Source organism: Ctenopharyngodon idella, chromosome 7 (assembly GCF_019924925.1).
Source record: "Ctenopharyngodon idella isolate HZGC_01 chromosome 7, HZGC01, whole genome shotgun sequence".
NCBI lineage: Eukaryota > Metazoa > Chordata > Actinopteri > Cypriniformes > Xenocyprididae > Ctenopharyngodon > Ctenopharyngodon idella.
The window spans coordinates 38,941,381-38,962,773 of NC_067226.1; the positions used below are offsets into that span (position 1 = coordinate 38,941,381).

Here is a 21,393-nt window from a genome sequence, read left to right on the forward strand (position 1 = left end):
GGGACACAACACTTTTTCATGTAAACACAAAACCATTGAGATATATTTATTAAAGGGTTAGTTTAACCAAAAATGAAAATAACATTTATTACTCACCCTCATGTCATTCCACACCCATAAGACCTTCATTCATCTTCGGAACACAAATTAAAAATTTTGGCGCACAAAAATATTCTCGTCGCTTTATAATATTAAGGTAGAACCACTGAGCTCGCATGAACTGATTTAAATGTTTTTAGTACCTTTATGGATCTTGAGAGAGGAAATGTCATTGCTGTGAATGCAGGCTTTACTGAGCCATCGGATTTAAACAAAAATATCTTAATTTGTGTTCCGAAGATGAATGAAGGCCTTACAGGTGTGGAACGACATGAGGGTGAGTAATTAATGACATTATTTTCATTTTTGGGTGAACTAACCCTTTAACATTACCATGTCTGCTTAGGGCTTTGTACACCTGGGCTCTTGACAATAAGACATACTGAAAATGCAAGGCTCCTTTGGTGAATATTATAACTTAATGCATCAACAGTAAATTTGCATATAATTAAATTCTGATAATTGTACATGAAAACATTGAATCTTTGTGTAGAGGGCATTTACAAAAAGCATGCACTTTTTTTGGGATTCTCTTCGAATGAATTCTAATTAAAGAATTTTTAGCAATGTACATTGAACTCAACTGTACGGAGCCCTTAAGGGGACATGGTGATGGAAAATTATGAGATGGGAGAGCATTTCGCATTCGCTTGCAAAACATTTGCATCCCCCTGGCAAATTTTAATTGTACTGCATTCCCCCGAGAGACTTTTCACTCACAAAAAAAAAAAAAAAAGAATTAAAATATAGTATTCCCTCTCATTTCATATTATTCACATCCCAGCCCATGCAATTCTATAACTCTCTTCTAGTCTAGACTTGAGCACTTTTACATACAATGGCATTTGTTCTCACTAATGGGTAAGTTAAATGCAACCCTGGCCGGCGTCCAAACATCAGCTTAGAGCAGCTACAACCCTTCTTTGTGTGATTATAGGCCTGTGTGAGTGGCTTCACAAAGTCTCTTCCTCTTGATGGCATACACCACAAGCATATGCATTTTTAATTTACGGAGTAAAAAGGTGCTGCATTACAGGAATGACCCCGCTTGAAAAATGCTGCTCCTATTTGAAAGTTGTAATACTGCAGAACTTCAATAAAATGATGTTCAAGAACAAAAGTGAGAAATGGAGAGAAACAGCTGAAGTTAGTGACTGCAGTAGGAAAGGTTGGATTTGTGAAATGAAACTCGGAGGCTTTGCAGAGTGTGCAAATGTTTAATGTGTGTCTGTGCATAAAGCAATAAGCAGAACAAATATCTGAGCAACAGACTCGCAGGATCATGGGAGTGCATACAAATGCAGAATAAATGGCAGGATTAAGAGTGGAGATCTTCTGTGTGTGTTTGAGGTAAAAATGTTCTCGTTGCATTTCATGTTGCATATATCACATCCCTCTCGGTCTTACTGAAGTGCTTCCTATAGACACATCCAACAGTCTAAAGCAGTCATTCCTAACCACAGGTACATGTACCCTTAAAGGACAAAACTGATTTAGATTTTTGTATAAACCAATAACACTTTACAATAAGGTTCCATTTAATAGTTAATGTGAACTCACAATGAGAAATACTTCTAAAAAATCTCAGTTAATGTTAATTTCAACATTTACTATTAAAATCAAAAGTTGTATCTGTTAGTACTAATAAACGGCCAATATCCTAGTAATATGGATACTAATAAGCAACTAGTTAACAGTGAGAACTGGACCCTACACTAAAGTGTTACCATAATTACTTCAGCAAATGTGTTGCTTAACTAATGGGACCTTATTGTAAAGTGTTACTTACAAACCTATAAAACAGAAAATATGACTTACAGTATAAAATAAATATACTTGAGCCTTATTGACACGGTAGTACGGGTGCATAAGACAGAAAAGGTTACGAAACGCTGCTCTAAAGTGCATGACATTTTATCCTGAGATTCAAAAAGCAAAAATCAATGCATGTGGTCTTTCAATAAGTACAACTGACAACTAGAAAATAAATTGACAATAAAGCTGAAATTTCTCTCCGTTCTTCCTCCCTGGAAATATAAACCCAAAATCACCCCAAAAATATAGTGTGAATTATTAGTTATTATTAGTACACAATGCAATTTTAAATATATAATCTCTTAGCATTTGGCAAAAAATATAATATGTATGGAAATAAGACATTAAATATTGTCAGTAAAAATATGAAGTAGAGCAAGTTGAGCAGATATGTCATTATAAATTCTTTGGATAAAATATTGTATAAAAAACGACCCCTGAGTTTTTCCCTAAAGGTTTTCTCTCTGTTTCTGGTTGGACGTTTTAAACTAAATCTTCAAATCTTGGTGGCCTACGTGATGTAAAATAAATAAAAAAACATGATGAAGTGCCAGTAACTGTTGGTTTGTGCTGATTGATGTTTGATTCATGTTGTTGATGTTTGTAGTTCATCATTCAGATCCACGTTGTTCTCAAACACACAGTCCTCTTCATCACGCTGCTGCCGCGCGAAACTCACAAAAACCTGCGAGAGAAACAGAGAGAAATGTCTCAAATGAGGTAGAAAAAAATGAATGGCTGCTTAGATTCAAATTTAAATGTCATGATCTCAGTGTCTTTATATATTAATATAAAAACATTCCTGTAAATTGAAATCTGATCGGTTTGACATCATAGCTCCATTTCTTTCAAATGTATTGCTTTTAATGTACTACAACGAAATCAATTCTGCGGAGTGCAAGTCACAGAATGTTTCGTTTTATTTTATTGCACAATTTTTAACTCCACAAACTAAATTTAGTAGCCATACTGACTGGTGAGTGAAAAAGTTAATTTCAAACCCTGCTAGTAACCCATCAAGTGCCAGCTTTAACTGGGTCTTCCTGACATCATCTTCAGTTTCGATTCATTATGACTCACAGTTGCCAGCAATATTGGCATGTGATTCATTTCTCACAAGATGTCGGATAGCAGTGAGAGACCTGTTGCATATGCCTCTCATAAGCTCATAAAACCAGAGATAAAATGCGCTTGGATAGAGAAGGAAGTGTTAGGGATCATAATCAGAGTTATAAAGATTGGACTCATTTTAGCTGCTTATGAGTATGATGTTTATAGATAGTCTGGACTTCCAGGGTCCAGACACAATCCCATCCATAGAGTGTCTTTTCTGGATATACTTGCTGTTTCTACGAGACACATACAGTATGAGCAGAAACTGCAGATAGTATCTCAGGCAAAGAGAAGGATTTCACAATGGCAGGATGATTTACTGGAGTAGACGAGCGTTTACTGTACAGTGTGTGGTGAGTCTGAGGACGGCAGATCAAGGAGTTGAAAAGAGAAGCTGGAGGCCTGGGTTACACTCAGACATGGCACAGGAAAGAGATGTCAAGTGTGTCAGTCACATACACACATGCTTAGTATTTTCCCAGGAAAAACACCCTGTAAATTCATATATGTTTTGATAACCAAACAGTTTGACTTCCATTGTGTGTTTTCAGCAGAAGAAAGAAAGTTATACAGGTTTGGAATGACATAGGGCAGTTCCTCCACAGTTTTTCAAAATCAACAAAATGACAATAATTTGCCATTTCACCGTACAGTAATAGCAAACAATAAAAAAAAAAAAAAAAACTTTCTCAAATTTCTGTAAATTAGCACTACAAAATCAGTCATTTTGCTCTAAAAAATAAATAAAATAAAAATAATAATAATAATAAAAAAATAGCTAAATCCTGATGCCAGAGTGATCATTTTGGGTGAACAGTGCCTTTAAATAATCGGAATCTTCAAGTAAGCCTCTGTGAAAAAGAAGTGCACTTAATTATATTGAATGTGCACTTGTAATGTATTTTTTCTGTTTATAATTTTAACTGTATATATGTTATAATGTTAATGTGTTATTCAAAATAAGGTAATATATACACTATATTGCCAAAAGTATTGGGACACCCCTCCAAATCATTGAATTCAGGTGTTCCAATCACTTCCATGGCCACAGGTGTATAAAATCAAGCACCTAGGCATGCAGACTGCTTCTACAAACATTTGTGAAAGAATGGGTCGCTCTCAGGAGCTCAGTGAATTCAAGCGTGGTACCGTGATAGGTTGGCACCTGTGCAATAAGTCCATTCGTGAAATTTCCTCACTACTAAATATTCCACGGTCAACTGTTAGTGGTATCATAACAAAGTGGAAGCAATTGGGAACAACGGGTTCAAACATTCACTGATGCTTCAGAAGGAAACACGATGCATTAAGAGTGAAAACTTTTTGAATTTGAAGATCAAGGTAAATTGTATCAATTTGTCTTCTGGGAAACATGTAAGTATCTTCTGTTGCTTCCGAAAGGCAGTTCTAAATGAAAAAAATTGATTTGAAACAAAATAAGAAAAATATCCACATATCTTCATCCTGTTCAAAAGGTTTTCACCCCCCGGCTCTTAATGCATCGTGTTTCCTTCTGGAGCATCACTGAATGTTTGAACCTTTTTTATTAGCTGTGTTTGAGTCCCTCAATTGTCCTGAGTGTGAAAAGATGGATCTCAAAATCATACAGTCACTGCTGGAAAGGGTTCAAATATCCTTGAAAACTGAAGAATCTGCAGGACCTGGAGGATTTTTCTGAAGAACTTTGGGCAGTTTAACTGCTCAGGACAAACAAGTGACTCGAGAACAACCATCACAAAACAAACAAACAAAAAAAAACAGTTGTAGATCATCCAGGTAACCACACACAGTATTAAGAATGAAGTGTATGTAAACTTTTGAACAGGGTCATTTTTATAAATTCAGCTATTTTTTTGTCTTGTGGACTATATATAAACATCTTTTATGTAAAATATCTTATTCAGGACAGTACTATATAAAAAATAACACACATTTTATATGATCCCTCTTATTTTGTTAAAATAATTAACATTTTGCAGATTATACAAGGTGTATGTAAAGTGTATATATATATATATATATATATATATATATATATATATATATATATATATATATATATATATATATAATACATGACATACAAGCAGTGTTGGGGGTAGCGCATTACAAGTAACTGAGTTACGTAACCAGATTACTTTTTCAAGTAACTAGTAAAGTAATGCATTACTTATTCAATTTACAAATATCCAAGTTACTTTTTTTTTTGTTTTGTTTTTTAAATAAGTAACGCAAGTTTCTTTTTCACATTTATTGACTGACAGCTCTCCTGTCTCCATGTTGAGAGAAATAAAGTGCAGAGTTGTTGTGTGTGCTGTGTGAACTAGGGATGTGCGCAACGACTAATTTCATAACCGTTTAAATTAAAATTTTGCAACCGACTAGTCAACTAGTCTAAACCCGCCCCCCTAATAGCTTATTATAAACATATTTCCTCAAATAAAAGATAGTCCACATAAGTCAGTGCGTTAAGGTATTGTTGTTCGCTACCTCGGCAACCACTTGCGTGTCCGGGTTTGAACGCGCTTCTTGTGAATGAACATTATCTGTACACATGACAGGCCGCAAAAATCACAAGAAAAGCTATTTAACCGTATTTACTTTGTTAAGATGTTGAATAGCAACTGTTCAAATGTTAAGTTTCATTCATGTTTCTCATTTAATCCAATAAAAACTTTCATATCGTATTGCCCCTCATAACCACTGGTATAACAAGCCTAAGCAAGCTTAATTGTCGTACTAGTTTGACATGACATTGAAGAAAACGGAAAAGTTTTGTGTAGGCAAGGCTTTCAAAATAGCCTACTCCTTCACCTTGCTCATCTTCCGATCGGACATTTCTCTGAACCCGCCACGAGCTCCACAGAGAAAACCAACGCATGCAAAATCTGAGGTAAAATTAAATGATTTTGTTTTCCGCTGCAGATATACACTTTTCAAAATAATATATTAATTTCAATATGTAACATTAACATGACGATAATTTAAACGTAGTCTTTGTAAAAATATAAAGCAAAACATTAAATGTGCAAAAAAAAAAAAAAAGTTACGTGTAAACGACTAGTGTTTTCCAAGTCGACTAGCAGCAGCAGTATCGCTTAATCGACTAGTCGGCTAGTCTCGCACATCCCTAGTGTGAACATGATGGTTATTGTAGTTCTAGACTAAATGTGAACATGCATTTACTCATCTCACTTACAACATTCAGTATTCCTCAAAATGAATAAAAACAGTGAAACGCAAACCTGTAATAATTAACCAAATTAAATTACACAAATATACTTTATGTACTTAATCTTACTTTATTCTCTTTGCTTCTGACCTTCAATGATTCAATTCAACCATACAAACAAGTAAAAATTACTTTAGATTAGATTTTCAGTGTTGAATTTCCTTCTCCTGTATCTTATTCTTCTTCAATCCAGAATGGCAGCACAGCTGAAAGGTTTGTTTGAGCTGCGCCCTCTACTATGCAGGCGTAAATATGCATTTCCTTCAGCCTGAGGCTTATTCATTTCACATTTGGTCTGACAGGGCCTTTACATTTGCCAAAAATACAGCTTTTTTGGTTGTTATTAAAAAACAAATAAGCAAGCCCAGCTCAGGTGAGAAAAAGTAACGCTGCAGTAATGTAACGCATTACTTTTCATACAAAGTAACTAATGCAATTAGTTACTTTTTTAGGGAGTAACGCAATATTGTAATGCATTACTTTTAAAAGTAACTTTCCCCAACACTGCATACAAGTTTCAAAAGAATTGAAATTGAAGTATATTTTAGTTTACCAAAAATGATTGTCAGTACATTCGGCAGTACACTTTAACCATATATCATAGCTAATAGAAGTAATTATGGAATTACATATAAAGATGTACTCAAGTCCTATACTAAGTGGGTCAATAAAGCACTCTAGCGTTCGGTTAACTTAAATTGCAATACATTTTCATTTATTTGCGATTAACATGCAATTAAGTGTATGAAAATATTACATTAAGTATATTCTTTCTGTAAAAAGTACTCTTTAAAAGTATGCTAAAGTGTACTTGTTTTTCACAAAGAGAGTCAGAATCTAAAGCAGAATAATTATGATATGATTCCTATCCTTACTTGCAGCAACTTTATATTACTAAAGATGAACGTTGAATGACACATGCATGCCTGTATTTTCTTTTCTTTAGTTTTTTCGTGTTTGGATAAGAGATGTCATCTTTATATGTCAGGTAGGTATGTGTTTTACCTGGTCTAGTGTGGTCTGTGACACAGAGTAATCCTCCACCTGCAGCATCTGCTGGTGTTTGTTGAGCTGGCTGAAGATGTGCGCGAGGGTTCCCTCTCCCTGCGGTATCTGGTACTGCAGTGTGTTGTGATGTTTCTCTTTCAAAGTGCTGCCAGGAAACGTGTCCCGCACAAACGACTCCACCACGGACAGGTCGGCATGATCGGAACACACACGAACGATCAGTGTGTAACCTTCCCCGAACCTGCAACACACACGTGCATGGAGTTAAAGCATTAACTTTATTCACAACATGGATTCGTTAGAGATCAAAGAACAGTAACCACAGATCATTTCATGCAGGTTCAACAAAATTGCCACAAACTTCAAAGAAGAATATGTTCCTGGGACGTGCCTGCACACGGTCTGATAAAAGCAGGACTATTTTTACTTTTCCTTCTGTAAAGCATGCAATGTGTTCAGTGCTGAACTCTGCCAACAAATGAAAACATCTCACAATTCAGACTTTTTTTTGTTTATTACATACAACTCTGAATTAATTTCTCATAATGTTAAGTTTATAACTCCCAATTTTGTGGTAATATCTGTGGTAATAACAATTTGGACTTTTTTCTCAGAACTGCGAGTTTACATCTCACAATTATGACTTTCATTCTTGGAATTCTAAGTTAACATCTTGCAATTATGCAATTATGATTTTTTGTTCGCAAAATTCTAAGTTTACATCTTGCAATTCTGACTTTTTTTCTCTCAGAACTGCGAGTTAATCCTTTCATCCACTAAACTAGGCTTCCCTTAAAAGTGATATGAATTCAGAATTCAGAGGAATATAAGTCAGAAATTCAGAATTGTGAGATATAATCTCAATTAGAAAAAATGCAAAATTGCTAGCTGATGGCTCAATATTGTAAGAAATAAAGTCATAGTTCTGTTATAAACTCAGTTCTGCAAAAGTCAGAATTACGAGATGTTAACTCAAAATCACGAGAAATAAAATATAGAATTGTGAGATAAAAAGTTGCAACTCTGGGAAAAATTCTGAATTACAAAATGCTAATTCAGAATTGTGAGAAATAAAGTCGCAATTACTTTTTTTGTGGTGTAAACTGACTTCCATAAATGGCTTCAGAAGACATATAATGCATAATTTGAGAATAATTTAAGAATATAATGCACAATTTGCATTAACAACATTTGTAGTTCTTCAGTTCACAGTTACTTAAAGGGCAGCTTTTTTCAACATTTCTCATTTTCAATTGCATGAAGGACATAGTCATATGGGTTTGCGCGTGGCATTCATGCAGACTTGCAGAGAGAAACAGCGTCTACATTTCAGCCTTTAAAACAGTGAATCTGAAAAGTAGATGCAGATTTATAGTCTGTGTAAAGTGTACTGCAGTAGATTGTTGCAAAATGCAGCTGGTCTTATAAAAACTTCCTCAGCTCTTATCATCACTGGCGTATATTAGAAGTACTCTAGTGCTTTCATCCTTCTTGTTAAAGAACAAAGACACAAATGTGTGAGATCAATACACACAGAAAGACACTGTGTGAATTGGATGAAAAACTCACTCACTAAGCACGGTGACTCTAGTAATGTAGCGATTTGATTGGTGACTGACAGGCTTACAGGTGCTTTTATTGGACGGCTGTTTAATTGTGTTTGTTTTGGAGCTGATGAAGGTGTAGAGGTGTGTGTGTGTGTTTACTCTAGGGTTTGTGTTTATGAACACACTCAGCATCAATATGATTTTATCAGAGCAACCACTCGCTCTCAAAATAATAAAATAAAAGCAAACAATGATAATGGCCGGTGTGTGTGTGTGTGTTAAAATGGGAGCTTTTCAGCTCTGTGAAGAGAACTTCTCAGTGAAGAGAAGTTTTTGGCCATTTTAGTGAGATGCCTTAATGCTCATTTGGCAGTTCAGTAGAAGTGAACATCAATATATCACTATATCACAATTTAGCCATCAGTCATTGCGCACATCAGCACTACACAACACTTGGTTAAAGGGTTAGTTCACACAAAAATGAAATGGTAACACTTTAGTATAGGGAACACATATAAACTATTAACTATGACTTTTTCCTCAATAAACTCCTAATTTACTGATTATTAACAGTTAATAAGGTAGTTGTTAAGTTTAGGTATTGGGTAGGATTAAAAATGTAGAATAAGGTCATGCATAATAAGACATTAATATGTGCTTAATAAGTACTAATAAATAGCCAATATTCTAGTAATATGCATGCTAATAAGCAACTAGTTAAAAGACCCTAAAATAAAGTGTTACCAATGAAATTTCTGTCATTAATTACTCACCCTCATGTCGTTCCACACCCTTAAGACCTTCGTTCATTTTCGGAACACAAATTAAGATATTTTTGATGAAATCCAAGAGTTTTTTTAATCCTCTATTGAAAGAAACGAAATTACCACATTCAAGGTCCAAAAAACATTGTTAAAATATTCAATGTGACTACAGCGCTTCAACTTTAATGTTGTGAAGCGACGAGAATACTTTTTGTGCGCAAAAACAAAACAAAAATAACGGCTTTATTCAACAAATTTGCCTCTCCCCTGTCATTCTGCTAGATGAACAAAGGTCTTATGGGTTTGGAACGACATGAGGGTGAGTAATTAATGACAGAAATTACATTTTTGGGTGAACTAACCCTTTAAACTATACATAGTGAAAGATTTTTTAGGACACATGTATTGTATATATTACGCTAATGTATTTTAATATTAAACAAACAGTCATTTATCATAGCACTTTGAGTATGACGATCTGTATTACTAAAAATATGAAACAAATGTTTTTTTTTTTTTTAATACAAAATTAATTATATATATAAAATATATATAGTTATTCTTCAATTAGGGGCTCTTCCAAATATATGAATTCTTGATATGAAATAAATCAAATAAATGAAATATTGAAATTAAATTTCTTAAAACTATGTTTAATATATCTACCATGTTGATGAATAAAAGATATAATTCATTACTGTCTCTGTATCAACATTCAAGTGAATTTTGATCAAATGTGCATTAATGGTATTTTTGATGTGTGTAATGGTAATGACATTTATTCTTTGGACAATTTTTTTTGCCTCAGACGAGTTTGTTATAAGTCTTTGATTTTTTTTTTAATCAAAATATTCTCAAAATCAGCTTTCAAAACCTTATCTTTAAACTATATTTACACTACCGTTCAATAGTTTGGGGACAGTAAGATTTGAAATAAATTAATACTCTTACTTAAGGACACATTAAATTGATCAAAAGTGACAATAATGTTACAAAAGATTTCAATTTCAATTCATCAAATAATCCTGAACAAAATGTATCATGATTTCCACAAAAATATGAAGCAGCACAACTGTTTTCAACATTGATAATAATAAGAAATGTTCCCTGAACAGCAAATCAGCATATTAGAATGATTTCTGAAGGATCATGTGACACTGAAGACTGGAGTAATGATGCTGAAAATTCAGCTTTGATCCCAGAAATAAATTACATTTTCAAATATATTCAAATATAAAACAGTGCAATTGTCAGGGTTATGTCTTGTTTTTTTTTATGAGTTTGAATTGGTTTTGCTCTGTTTTCCATTCTTTATTCCTTTTCATACTTCTGGTTAGTCTCCTTGGTTTGGATAGTTATGTCAGCTGTGTCTCATTACGTTGATTAGTTTGATCTAATTATAGCATATATATCCTGTGCTTTGTTCAGGTTTTGGTTCATTCTTGTCTTATTATGTTTGGTTGTTCTGTTCCCATGGTTCAAGACAGTGATTACAGAGTATTTTGTTTTGTTTAATAAAGAGAAGACTGCTGCAATTAAATCCTGCACTTTTATTTCATCTTGCTGCAACCAGACGTAACAGCAATAATATTTCACAATATTACTGTTTTTACTGTATTTTTGATCACATAAATGCAGCCTTGGTGAGAAAAAGAGATTTTTGAAAACCAAAAAGATCTTATATGAGTACATGAGTAACTGAAAAACATTGGACAAACAATCAGATAAGATTTTGACTTGCTATCAAAACAAGTTTATATTTTTTTAAATAAATTGGAACAGATTTTCAAAATCAGCTCTGTCATCTTATCTTCATACTGTCACTGTATTTGTTTTTTAAAAAATGAGGATGGGGAGAGCAAGACGAGCATAACTCATCCACTTACAAAACCTACAGCACACTCACTATAAATATAAATCAACATTAAAATGTCAGCAGAGACAAAGACAAAGTTGTCCTCGCTTTGCTGTATCAATCATGTGAAGAGTGGAGACAATATGAGAGTTTAGATCAGCACTCAAACAGCAGCACTGACACCAACAACACAGATTGCTTTTGGAAATATATGTAGCAAATATTCTTGTGATCGACCGATATGGATTTTTTGATAGTTGATGTTGATGCTGATATCTTGGCTGATAAAAAAGTACACTATTTAAAGATAGCAAATAACACATGCAGAATTTCTGCAATTAAATATAAATGGTAACACTCTACAATAAGGTCCCATTAGTTTACGTTAGTTAATGCATTGACTAATATAAACTAACAATGAGTGATACATTTGTTAGTGTTTATTAAAAATGCCAAATATCATGATAAAATCGGCCTTGGCAATGATATATTTAGAGAAATTTATTCCTAAATGGTGTTCAGATCAAATACCTCCAGTTATATTTATTTACATGAGCATATCATGCACTGAAAACCTTCAATGTGTGCAATTCAAGTGTTGTCTGTGTTTGACGACATGAAGCGAAGTGTTTCTCCTGCTGAGTGTGTAGAGAGAAGTGAACACTGCGACCTGCGATCGCAGCGTGAGTGACGGCGTCCTACAGATGGCAGCAGAAACACGCCGCAGGAGGAACAACGTGATGAAGAAAAGGGAAGAGACAGAACAGAGGAAGGACTAAATGAAGAACGGCTGCCGACGGAGTGAGAATCGTTGGCTGATGGAGAGGTGTAGATCTTGTCCTACTGCTTTGCTCCATTAGACGCACGGAAAGAAAAGATAAAGGGGAGAGAGGGAGGAGGTCGATCAAGGGAGCAGTTCTTAATTGCCTCTTCACTCATTAATGCCCACACCTCCACAATCATTAATTACAACCAAGAGAGCGAGAGAGCAGCTAAATTCAGGCACATATTAAATGTAAGGCCTGAAACAGTCTCAGATTTTACATTGGACATCAAGGGGCGAGTGAATGCAGTACCAAAATTGTTAATTGTTCATATGGACTACTATTATGACACGTTTGTGGGGCTTTTGTGTCCTTTTAGAAGAATTTTAATGTTTTTCAAAGAAGTCTCTTATGTTCACCAAGGCTGCATTTTATGATCAAAAATACTGTTTTCTATTGTAATATATTTTAAAATGTAATTTATTTCTGTGATGCAAACCTGAATTTACAGCATCATTAGTCAAGTCTTCAGTGTCACATGATCCATTAGAAATCTTTCTAATATACTGATTTGGTGCTCAAGAAACATTTCGTATTTTTATATCAATGTTGAAAACAGTTGTGCTGCTTCATATTTTTGTGGAAACAGTGATACATTTTATTCAGCATTCTTTGATGAATAGAAAGATTAAAAGAACAGAATTTATTTGAAATTGTTTTGTAACATTATAAATGTCTTTACTATCACTTTCAATTTAATGTTTAAATTGTGGAGTGCTGCAAGGATCTGTATTAGGCCCTCTGCTATTTTCAAAATATATGCTGCCACTTGGTAATATTCTAAGAAAACATGGAATTATTTCCACTGCTATGCCGATGATACTCAGTTTTATATTTCATCACGACCAGATGAAATCTCTAAATTATCCAAGTTTTTAAAGATCTGAATGTGTTAAAGATATAAAATATTGGATGACCAGTAATTTCTTTCTATTAAATTTAGATAAGACTGAGGTATTACTTATTGGACCAAAAAAATGTACACAGAATCTCTTACAATTTGCATTTAGAAGGATGTACTGTTACTTCATCCTCTACAGTAAAACACCTGGGTAGTACCTAGGATATCTAAGTCCACTAAAGGAGGGAGAGCATTTTCACATTTGGCTCCTAAACTCTGGAATAGCCTTTCTGATAATGTTCGGGGCTCAGACTCACTCTCTCAGTTTAAATCTAGATTAAAGATGCATCTCTTTGGCCAAGCATTTACATAATGCATCTCATATCCTTGTACTCCAGTTATATCAGATCAAGTGCACATGACTATCTTTGCTTAATGTTATGAACAGCAGCTACACTAATTATTCTCCATTGGCTTATCTGTTTTATCTTGGAATGCCCATCCCGAGGTGACTAGAGAGTGTATCAGCTCCAGTTTGGATCCAGCCTCTTATGAAGACTTCAGATGCCTCAACCCCAGTGAGGAAATGTCCCCACCCTCTGCGAGGACTTCAGATGATGCAAACTCTGGATCAACATGCACCATTCCAAATGTTGCTATATATCCTAATCTTTGTTAACATGTATTTATTACTTCAATGAGCTAATTGTTTCTGCCTTAAATTAATACATTGTAAGCTAACTGTGTGATTTGTATATGTACATTTCTGAAATTACATAATTTGGACACAGTCACCTCTGATAACAGATTACTCTAAATTGTAATGTTGCCGATCCAAACCTTTTGAAATACTAGGTCCAAATTAAGCATGCCAAAAGACTAAAACACAATAAAATAAATAATAATAAAATAAAAAATAAAATAAAATAACTCAATTCAGAGACAAATGTACTTGAGTAGCAAAACTGTGTAAAATAATAAGACTTGTGTTCAGAGATCTCTTGAATTGTTTATTTTTGTAGAAACAAAGGAAATTCCTGTGACTGTGTTGAATTCCTTTGAATTGCAATTCAGTAAATTCCATCATTTCATTTACAATTCTGATTCAACATTCCGTTTGTCAATTCAATTCAAATTCACACTCATGAATTGAAAATTGAAAGGGAGCCTTAATTTCTTAAATTCTGAATTTTGGCCAACCTGACAGACAGACAGACAGACAAACACACACACACACCCTCACCTGCTCTTAAGGTGCTGGATGCTGCCCAGGCATTTGAACTGTCCATTCACCATGATGGCCATGCGTGAGCAGAGCGCTTCACACTCCTCCATACTGAAAGCACACATACACATTTATTTGCACACATGGCAGCATTAGGAAAGGTTTCCACTGACTGTTTTCATCTAATTCTGGCCGTTCCTCAGCATGAATCTCTTGAGAAACACCTTCAAAGCATCAGAAACCTCAGAGCTCAGGATCCGCTTCCAAAAACATTCAAATGAGACTCATTATGAAGCACATGAAAGCCTTTCACCTGCACAGCCAGCCAATGAGACCGAGTCAAAAAAACAAACTAATTTGCTGCCAAATTGTGAGACAAACGTACATTAGTTCAATCTCTAAACTGTCATTTTGCCAGGAATCGACACATTGCATCGAATAGTGAAAGATGTGACATATAAACATATTAGTAACTGATATGATAAAGGTTCATGTTTGACACGGAAGTCAAAAACGCTCTGAGTATTCCTTGAAAGGATACGCATTCGACTGTATGCATACACTAGGGTACGCATAAAAAAACAAAAAGTATACTTTGGGCTTTGCTGAAACTACTTGTAGTTAGTACTTCCCCAACACTGATGCTAAAGCCAAAAGTATACTTCAGTTTTTACACATACGCGAGGGTCTGTGTACAGTATGTGTGATGTAAATTCTGTCACCAGAATAGCATGCGCACCGCCTGATTTTTTATTTTAACCGTGTGTATTTTGTACGCTCAGGTCGCAGATGTGCACTGAACTTGTTTTGCACTAATCAGTTGTACCACAAGGTGGCAACACTGGCCCGGGCTGTTGTTTCATAGTAGAAAACTAAACTAAACAGATGGAAGAACAACAACAACAACTACAACAAAATACCAGAGGACTGCAACAACAACAGACGCCTGCATCGACAAGCTCTTGTGTGAGTGGGGTTATGAGATAGATGCAACTTTAGCATAAAATAATACAAAGTCATAACTTCTGGAGAAAAATACTTCAGACACTGGACAAAGACAAAACTTTCTAGAGGTCCATGTGTCGACCGCCAGCGTTTGTGCACGCTATCAAATGGAGTTTACTTTGAAAGGCTACGCATTCGACTACGCATACAATAATGTATGCGTATACTTTGGCCTTAAGGGTGTGTTTGTACCTACTTAACCACATTCCAGGGACAAATTTGTACCCAGAGGTGAGCTAAATCTGAAAAAAAAAAAAAAAAAACTTCCTTTTGACATTTTTTTAACAAATGACATCCTCATTTGTAAAAATGCTAAAAATTTAGAGGTTTTTTTTTTTTTTTTTTTTAACTATAAAAATGGAGAAAGATTTCAGTTAGTGTAGATCAGGGGTACTCAAGTTCGGAGGCCAAGAGGGCTGCATTTTAACCACATGAAATGCAAAGGGCCACAAATTATAACTTGGATCGTAAGACTTTTATTTAGGCCTACTTAAGACAATATTTGTAGTTTTACTGAGTATTTACTAAAAGTGCAGTTTATTATCTAGCTAAGTCTTACTAGTACTTTAATGGTTGTCCTATTTAAAGTGTCATTGAACATAATAAATGGCATTTAAAAAAAGGATTAATAGCTTGTCTTGCTGTATTCTTAATGCACAAATGCATAAAGAAAAACAAGATCTGATGAAAAGAAGTCCTTATTCATATTGAAATGTCCGCATTGTTTTCACAAGTAATTTCAGGTCTGGCTGTTGTTCACTGGCTGATGAGACGGTTTGTCAGTAAGACGAAAACATTGCACTTTTTATAGTCCTTTTATACTCCATTGCACCTTTTAACACTTTTTATAGCGCCTATTTATACTCAGGGTCACTCAAAGGTTTTATTATTTGTATTATTATTACCTACCTTTTAATTTGGTCAGAATCCAAAAATCTTTTTTTTTTTTTTTTGTTCAATTACAATCTCATGAATTCTCTAATTATAACCAACGTTGTAAACATGATAAATAAGATATTCTCCTTTAGCTCAATGATGTGACGACAGATCTGTAATGGGAGTGCTCTCTGCTTGCTTTCTGTTTATAACACATTGACATTAAGAATAAAAGTTTTGTTTTTCATGCTGCTAAGAGGACTATCGGCAACTTACACACTGCAAAGTTTGAGGAATGTCAACTGCATTACATGATGGAAAAATAAGGTTACTTCGTTTTTTATTTGGGCGGACAGTCTCGAGCCTTTGATAGCGTTCATGAACACAAGTGCTCGACACATGTGCAGTAGAGAGATTCATGCTTGTCTAGTCTTTTTCGCTCAAATAGTTACAATAAAATGTCTTTGTACTCGTTTAAAATAGAGTTGCTGATATCTTTTAATCCCCTCACACGAACGCTCTTCAACACGGTCGGCTATTGTGTTTGTTGTTACTCTTCTGTCTTCTCCATTTCTTTTCATACTGAAACAACAGCCCGTTTCAGTGCTGACAACTAGTGCAAAAACTATTCAATGCATGCGTGCAAAGTGCCTTCAGTCTATATTGTTCTTTGCAGTTAGAAAAACTGTGCTGCCCGTGTACAATATGTGCGTTCTCTGCTGATGATTAGGGCGTCACGCGCACTGTACGCCTACCCTAGAGTACATGTAAAAAAACGAAATAATATTCACGCTAATTTTGAACGCAAATTATAATAAAAATAAATTTATATGTAGCATGATGCGGGCCACAAATTTAATGCTGCGGGCCGCAGGCCACCTGTTGAGTACCCCTGGTGTAGATTATAGTAGCTGTATTTAAAAACAACAGAAGTCTATGGAACGGCCCGTTTAGACAGCTGAGTAAAGGTGTGTGCTAGTTACCTGTGTGAGGTGAGAATAACAGATCTACCCTCCTTAATGACACTGAGGATACAGTCCCACAGAAAACGGCGGGCCTTGGGGTCCATACCAGTGGTGGGCTCGTCCTGCACAAACACACACACACACACACACACACACACACACACACACACAGGACAATGTAGTATGTGAAACAGTACGGATTAAACATCAGTTTACTACAGTACAGTGCTGTCACATGACTTCATTATGTTGCATATTTAAAGTGAAGTCACATTGATTGGTAACACTTTACAATAAGGTTTCATTTGTTAACATTAATTACAAACATTAATTGTTACAGTAGTTCATATTAACTACATTAGTTAATATAAACTAACAAAGAACAATACTACATCATTTATTAATCTTAGTTAATGTCAATCTCAACATTTACTAATACATTTAAGATCAAAAGTTATATTTTAACATTAGTTGCAAAATTGAATTAACAACATGTACTTGCTATATAATCAGGATTAGGTTTTGGTTTAGGGTTAGTTGCATGTAATTATGCATAATTTACTGTTATTACTACAGTAAGAACATGTAAAATATAACAAGGACACTAAAATAAAGGGTAACACTTTATTTTACAGTGCTATAGTTACACGTCACTACATGTACTTACTATAGAAATAACAGTAAATTACGCATAATTACAAGTAACTAACCCTAAACCAAACCCTAACCCTAATTGTAACTCTATGGTAAGTACATGTAGTTAATTAATAGTACTCAGTACTTATTTGAGTAATTACAATGTAACTATGGCACTGTAAACTAAAGTGTAACCAAATAAAGTGTTACCAAAATGTGCATACTATACATAGTACACATGCTATTTATTGCACTAATTATAAGATAAGCGTGTTAGTATGCTATTCCAAACACAATGGACATTGGCTATAGAAATGGATAACGTGACCTTTGACCCTGAATCACAGAATCATTACATGACGACATCCCTCTGTCCTTTGCAGTGATTCAGAGCGGGACGGACACGCTGTGAACACCTGCCTCGTAATTCCGCCTTTAATTAGCATCCGCAGAGAGCGAATCAAGAGTTATTCTGCAGGTTATGAACGCGGATTATTTCATATGAGCCTCCGTCAGGCAGAATGAGATTTTAATGCCAGCAAACAGAGGCGCGTGTGTGCGGAATGTAAAATCTCGCTTGAAAATACATTAGAAATGTCCCACGAGTGACCCGCAGTCCTGTGTTCTTTTCTTCTTTAATCTTTTCTATCATTATTCTGCTCTTCATTTTATGTTTAATCCTCAAGGACATTCTCTGCTGTGTGTGTGTGTGTGTGTGTGTGTGTGTGTGTGAGTGTGTGTGTGTATTTATTTTGTGGATAAAACTGTCCCTAGAAGTGAGCTACATCTGAAAGAAAAATGTCCTTTCAGAGACAAGGTAAAAATGATAATTAATAGAATTCATACAGCTCAAATCATAGTTTCATTAAAGTTTTCATAGTTTCATTAAATGTATTAACTAACAATAACTAATAGGTCCTTGTTGTAAAGTGTTACCCATTTTGCAATAAGGTTGCATTTGTTAACTGCAATAGTTAACATAAACTAACAATGAACAGTCGTATTTGTATTAAGTGGCATTAACAAAGATTAATAAATACTGCAACAAAAGTATTACTCATCGTTAATGTTAGTTACAGTAATACATCAACTAATATTAACTAATGGGACCTTATTGTAAAGTGTTGAGAGGTTTTCTTCTAGGTGTAGGGTTATGTGTGAGAATAGTTTCAAATCCACAAATTAATGTAAGGAGCCTCACGAAAACATAATGAGATTTGTATTTCCACAGCATGAAGGTAAGATCTTACAGATTTATGAATAAACTGCTCGTTTTAAAATCTTCCCGGTCTACTGACATTTCTTATGACATCTGCTTCAAACATTAATGCTCATGATAACTTTCGTTAACTCTACAATAAGTAAATCCAATTGACCAGTTAATTACTCTTCGATAGTGATGCCATAGAAATATACAGAACTGCCGCAAAAACATAAGTTCAAACACAATATTCTAAAGATGGCTGCGCGCTTGTTTCTCTGGCACATAAGGTCTATAGATTCTGAAATTTTCCTGCACAGAAATTCATAAATGGAAAGGGATCCACCCATTTTCTCCCCCAACCAATCAGATCACGGCTTTGAGCTTATACCCGCATGAATCTGACTATATAAACTGACAGGAGAGTTTGGAACTCTAAATCAGACTGAATATCAAGGTTTGTTTTGTTTATAGTTTGCTGTTAGATGTGTTTGCACTGTTAGCGCTTACACCAGCCAGAAACTGTAAAGTCTCTGGAGTCATATAATCATTTCTGTGGGTGTGAATAAACATTAATCAGTGTGAATGAATAATTTAGACAACCTGCAATGGGTATGTACATTAATGGGCATCAAATTTCCATATCTTGATAATGGCTGAAGCATTTATCATTAACTATATAGCATTAAAAACAAGTTGAAAGATATTTGTTTGCTTTTTAGTTTGTATTATTATTTTTATTTGTTAACAAGATGCCAGTAAAACTAAATTTCTCAGGATGTTGCAAAAAGTCTTTATTGTAAATACACTGGAAACTGTCTTTTATTGTGTATATTTTTAGCTCTACTGTGCTTCACATCACTAGACTATATAAATGGCACATTAGAGTTAATGATCAACGTGCTGCTATATGTCGTATATGTCTTTAATTCCTGTCTGATAATAGCTAAAGGAAAAAACTGAAGTAGAAAGACATTTATGTTCTTTGTTAAAGACAGACTATATGGTTATGAGTGGGAGAAATAAAAAGACTGACACTGGATGTTAAACAGACCACTTGTGTATTTATCACTGTGCCATTTATTATGCTTTTATGCATTCATAGCATAAGATGAACTGAACTAACATCCTGTATGACATACAGCTGTACTGAAAGCACAATGAGCTGCACATTAGCTAAAGACTGCCCTAACTTTAGAGAGACTGTCATGTTTTCATAATAAGCATGCTAGATATTTATGCACTATTTTCCAAAATATCTTGATACATTGCTTTGGCTTTAATACTATTACTATTTTGGCAGTAATTTTTGCACACAGTATATGGGTCTTCATAAATGAAAATATATAAAGTAGCTGCCACTTTAATTAACCAGTCTAACTTGTTCATTATTAGTTGTGTCTTGTATATATACACACTGTCATTCAAAAGTTTGGGGTCAGCAAGAATTTATCTATGTATTTACAATTCAAATAAATGCTGTTCTTTTGAACATTCTATTCATCAAATGATTCTGAATAAAATGTGTCACAATTTCCTCAAAAATATGAAGCAGTGCAACTGTTTTCAACACTGATAATAATAAATTAGCAGCAAATTAGAATGATTTCTGAAGGATCATGTGACACTGGAGTAATGATGCTGAAAATTTAGCTTTGCATTACAGGAATAAATTACATTTTAAAATATATTATAATAGAAAACAGTTCTTTTAAATTGTAATAATATTTCACAGTTTTTACTGTATTTTTGATCAAATAAATGTAGCCTTGGTGAACACAAGAGACTTCTTTCAAAAACATTACAAATCTTAACAACCCCAAACTTTTGAACGCTAGTGTATCTATTCTGTTATACTCCCATGTTAGTCTGTAAGTTTCCGAGTCAGCCTGTTTTCTGACTGTGAGTCAGATTCTGATTCTGAATCTCTTACCTGTTTTATTGATTTGTGTTGGAGACTTTACTCCTTTAAACCGTTCTGTCTGGATTCTTCTGTTTGATTTCAGTCTCTGTGGCTCAGACTGGGATTTTCACTTTTAAACAAATCTCACTTCACTGTCTTCCCATATTTATTTAGACATACCAAGCTCCAATATATACAAGAGTTTGGTTCCAAAACGCTATAAATCCATTTTGATTAATTTGAGTAAAAATGTGTTTTCTTTACAAAGAAAGTGGCAAGATGAAAACCACTATTTTCTGTTTCAAACTTTCACATAGCATCTTTTTGTTATAAAGACATTAAAAATTCAAATCTAGATTTTGATTTTCAAAGGTTTATTATAAAAACGGATTATTTTTTCCCCAAAATTCAATAAATCCATGACACATTTTTTTTTTCAAAATGCAATTAATCCATCAATATAAAGGTTATTTTTCATATTGAA

The 21,393-nt window shown here is 34.4% G+C and overlaps 1 protein-coding gene across 2 annotated transcripts in view; it reads right to left on the minus strand.

Annotated features, from left to right (window-relative positions):
- Positions 1 to 778: 778 nt before the first annotated feature.
- LOC127515853 (phospholipid-transporting ATPase ABCA1) overlaps positions 779 to 21,393 on the minus strand; it is a 195,397-nt gene continuing 174,782 nt past the window's right edge. For both annotated transcript variants that reach the window (XM_051899955.1, XM_051899953.1), the window contains exons 47-50: positions 17,188 to 17,291; positions 14,342 to 14,434; positions 7,265 to 7,508; positions 779 to 2,599 (exon numbers count right to left, since the gene is read on the minus strand). In XM_051899955.1, the coding sequence (XP_051755915.1) occupies positions 2,501 to 2,599; positions 7,265 to 7,508; positions 14,342 to 14,434; positions 17,188 to 17,291 (540 nt within the window). In that variant the 3' untranslated portion in view covers positions 779 to 2,500. The remainder of the gene's footprint in view (positions 2,600 to 7,264; positions 7,509 to 14,341; positions 14,435 to 17,187; positions 17,292 to 21,393) is intronic.